General features: G+C 38.0%; 1 protein-coding gene across 1 annotated transcript; it reads left to right on the top strand.

The window, feature by feature from the left end:
- Window positions 1-439: 439 nt before the first annotated feature.
- On the top strand, window positions 440-1,592 carry nkx3-1 (NK3 homeobox 1). The gene is made up of 2 exons (XM_079637495.1): window positions 440-635; window positions 1,036-1,592. The coding sequence occupies exons 1-2, from the start codon at window positions 536-538 to the stop codon at window positions 1,470-1,472; spliced, it is 537 nt and encodes a 178-aa protein (XP_079493621.1). The 5' UTR covers window positions 440-535; the 3' UTR covers window positions 1,473-1,592.
- Window positions 1,593-3,636: the final 2,044 nt, after the last annotated feature.

Raw genomic sequence — 3,636 nt, 5'->3', positions numbered from 1 at the left:
TGAAATGTTATATTATGGTAAAAAATAAATAAAATAAAAAAATAGAGCATTTCGTTTATTTATATATATACAGTAGTATATATACAGTAGCCTATATATACACAAACAATTACTTAACTCTTCAATAGTTTCATTTTCTTTCATTCCTATACTCATTTCTTAGTTTCACATATATTAATATAGCCTATATATAATCGAATATTATATTATAAAAATATAGGCTACTTAAAATTATGGGTGGGGTGGACTGCTGAAAAAGAACATATAAATAAAATATCTATGCCACTGTGTAAGGAATGCATTAGACTTGTGTCTGGTGTCTGACAGGATGATGGTCCACGCAGACGTGTCTGTTTTAGCCATCAAGAGCTTGAGGCGATGACGTCAGCACAGGGCGCTCCTCCAATAGTAGAAAAGACAACAGCGCACACGCGCTATTTAAAGTCAAGCAGTGGAGCTGGAGAGTGAAAGTGCAAACACTACCCAGGAGGAAGACGCTTTATCCTTGACTTCATTCAAGAATTTGGCGACATAGATGGCGGATTCAAACAAGCAGTTGACGTCGTTTTTCATAGAGGACATTTTATCCTTAAAAGAGGATAAAAAAGATGACGACAGAACAGACAAACGAACAGGTATTGTACTTTAAAGACAGCCTTGCAGTTGCAGCAGTTCTGTTTATGTGTCTCTTAGTTAGTTGGAAAAATGATGGGTTGTTTCAATCCACGTTTAGGTAAAATATGAACAAAACCAACGGTCAAAAATATAAACCCAATGTTGATTTGTCAATATTTGACCCAAACATTGACTGAAAAAAACCAGCATTTTCTTAAAGTGTTAGTTGGGCAGTTATAGAATTTGCATTTCTATCCAAATTAGGCTAATTAAGTACCGGTAGTTAGTTAAAGGTAGGCCTAAACCATAGGCTACATGACACGTTTGGCCACACAGGTTTCTGTCATGTTTAGATATACTGAAGACCAGTTTTTCAGGGAGAAATATGAGTTTAACCTCACATATTGTTTGCGTTCACAGATTCCGCGCATATCTCGGTATGTCTGAACTCTGAGGATAATAAAACATCGTCTTCGACAGAGGGGGCGTGTGGCGCGAAGAAGAAGCGCTCGCGGGCCGCGTTCACGCACCTGCAGGTGTTGGAGCTCGAGAAGAAGTTCAGTCGTCAGCGATACCTGAGCGCGCCCGAGCGCGCACACCTCGCGAGCGCGCTGCACCTCACGGAGACTCAGGTGAAAATCTGGTTCCAGAACAGGAGATATAAAACCAAACGGAGGCAGTTAACGACCGAGCACGACAAGGAATACTTTCAGAAATCAGACGCGAGCGCTATGGCTGCTACAGAAGAGGACTTTTTCAGAGCGTCACTTTTAGCGACAGTCTATAATAAATCATTTCCATACCGGCCTTACGTGTATGACTTGCACGGACTGAGAGCATGGAGACCAGCATTGTGATGATCACGGGGACATGGACTTTGGGAATGTTCTCAGATTATTGTGAATATTATTCTTTATTATGGTGTTTTTTAAATATTGTACAGCTTTTATATTCTGTGTAATAAAATATTTTTTTTCAAACTCCAGTGATAATTGTTCATTCATCCTCACAACTACATTTCCATTTATTTTTTACTTACCTTTATCTTGCATTTGTCTCCACTAAAGTATTATGTTAACATGTGAACTCTTGAAATGCATATTTCTCTTATCTGGCTAAACAGATCTAGGCTACTTTTATAAGGAACTGTTTTTTTTCTCTCTCTCTCAAGAGACTGTTACTTTAAGAATATGAATCTTAAGTTAAAAAAAATATATATATATATATATATAATATTCAAAGAAAATAGTGCACTCTATAGTTATTTGCCTACATTTTAGCCACTAATTTGCAAAGGAGTAAATTGCCTTGAAAGTGTGTTGCAAGCTCATATACGGCCTGTGTTCTCAAAGTAATATATTTCAGTGTATTATGTGCTTCTAAAGTTTTACTTTCTTTGGATTTCAGTGAAAGTTTTCTCGCATACATCATTATTCTTTCAAATCTCGAAATCATCACACTTATCTATAAGAACTAATTCCTAAAAGCGCTCCATTGTTCAACAAGGACTGCTATTACTTCAGCCATGAACACTTGCCGTTCATAAGTCATGCCAGCTGATAAATCAAGAGAAGGAATCTTTTTGTAAAACATGCGGGCCTGCTCAACATAGAAGTTTAACGTTGCTACAAGAGATAGCAATCTTGAGCACCCCTATCCTTTTCCTATTCAACTTAAGTTGACTTCAGCTTAGCAATGGCTTGAAGCGCCTCGACCGGAGGTGGTCTGTTGTCTGAGTGATACAGGCTTCTCCAGGAAAGATGACATGATTTACCCTGTAAAGTGATGGTCTAATCAGTGAGTCATGAGAACAGGTTTGCAGTCTGAGACCAGGATCTCCCAACCTGAAGTTTACGCACAAGATTCCCTACATTCTGTGAATATGTCTGCAATACTTATTCTTCAGGAAGTAAGTGCCATGTAGGTCATCCATCACCTGTCTTTAAAGAGCTCTCAGGCATAACCAGACCTCTTTAGCTATTTCCACAAAGACATGTCTCAGTAAGTGTATGGCTTTTCATGAATAGCTAGGAAGTGTTTGTTAGGGGTGTTAAAATGAGGTATGTTTGTGTTCCAGAACATCAAAAACGTAATTGTTTTTGCTAAATAGTGATGTCCTTTGAATGTAAACTTAAACAGTGTGAACTTAAATGATATATCTTATACATTATATAGATACAACTAAACTATGTGTACACCCACCGGTTATATACACTCATTGGACACACTTTTGTCTTCCGGCTGCACTCCTCCTGGGCAACAAAAGGCTAAACACTTAGCTTTTGATTGTCTTGACCACCTATGTCAGGAAATTAGCCAAATTTAAGAGAACACACTACTTAAAAAGCTATTGCTGTCTCTGAAAAACATCAACAAGTTTTTCGTCAGAATACATGGGAAGCTGTGGAGCGATGAATCACAATGAAACACGAGTTGGATGGTGATGCTCCAGAGCGACGTCTTCGAAAATCTTCTGTGAAATATAATAATAAATGCATTTCTACCACAGTGAAGCCTGAAGAAGAGTCTGGTGGGGAGCCTTTATTGGTTTTTATTGCTCATTTAATGCTTTGGAGTACATGAGAATATTGCAGGACGTCTTGCTTCTTACAAATGAAAAGTGGATATCTAAAAAGGAATGATCAGATGTTATTTTTCAACAAGACAATGTTCCTGCCCAAACTGCAAGACAACCAAGAAGTGGCTTGAGAACAAGTCCAGTAAGCTCATGTGTTGGCCAGGTCAGAGTCCAGATTTGAACTCTGTAGTGAATATTTGGTCTCACATTAAACCCAAACGAACTGGGAGACATTTTTCAACTCATGAACTGTTTGAAGCCATTAACATTGAGTGGAACAACACTGACCCTTCTTCCTGTAAAAAAGTGGTCTGCAAGTTGAGGATGTTACTTTATCTACAGTATTAGATGACTTCTTGCTGATTTCCTGACCAGTGATTTGTGATTAAAATGGTTAAGACAATTAAAAGACCACTAAATATTTTGCCATTTTTAGCTAGGCC

The sequence above is a fragment of the Phoxinus phoxinus genome, assembly GCF_949152265.1.
Source record: "Phoxinus phoxinus genome assembly, chromosome: 15".
Lineage (NCBI taxonomy): Eukaryota > Metazoa > Chordata > Actinopteri > Cypriniformes > Leuciscidae > Phoxinus > Phoxinus phoxinus.
This window is presented reverse-complemented; position numbering and strand designations above follow the sequence as displayed.

Coding starts and splice junctions, on each gene's coding strand:
- nkx3-1 (XM_079637495.1), top strand. CDS start 536: ATGGCGGATTCAAACAAGCAGTTGACGTCGTTTTTCATAGAGGACATT. Junction 636..1,035: donor CAGAACAGACAAACGAACAG/GTATTGTACTTT, acceptor TTGCGTTCACAG/ATTCCGCGCATATCTCGGTA.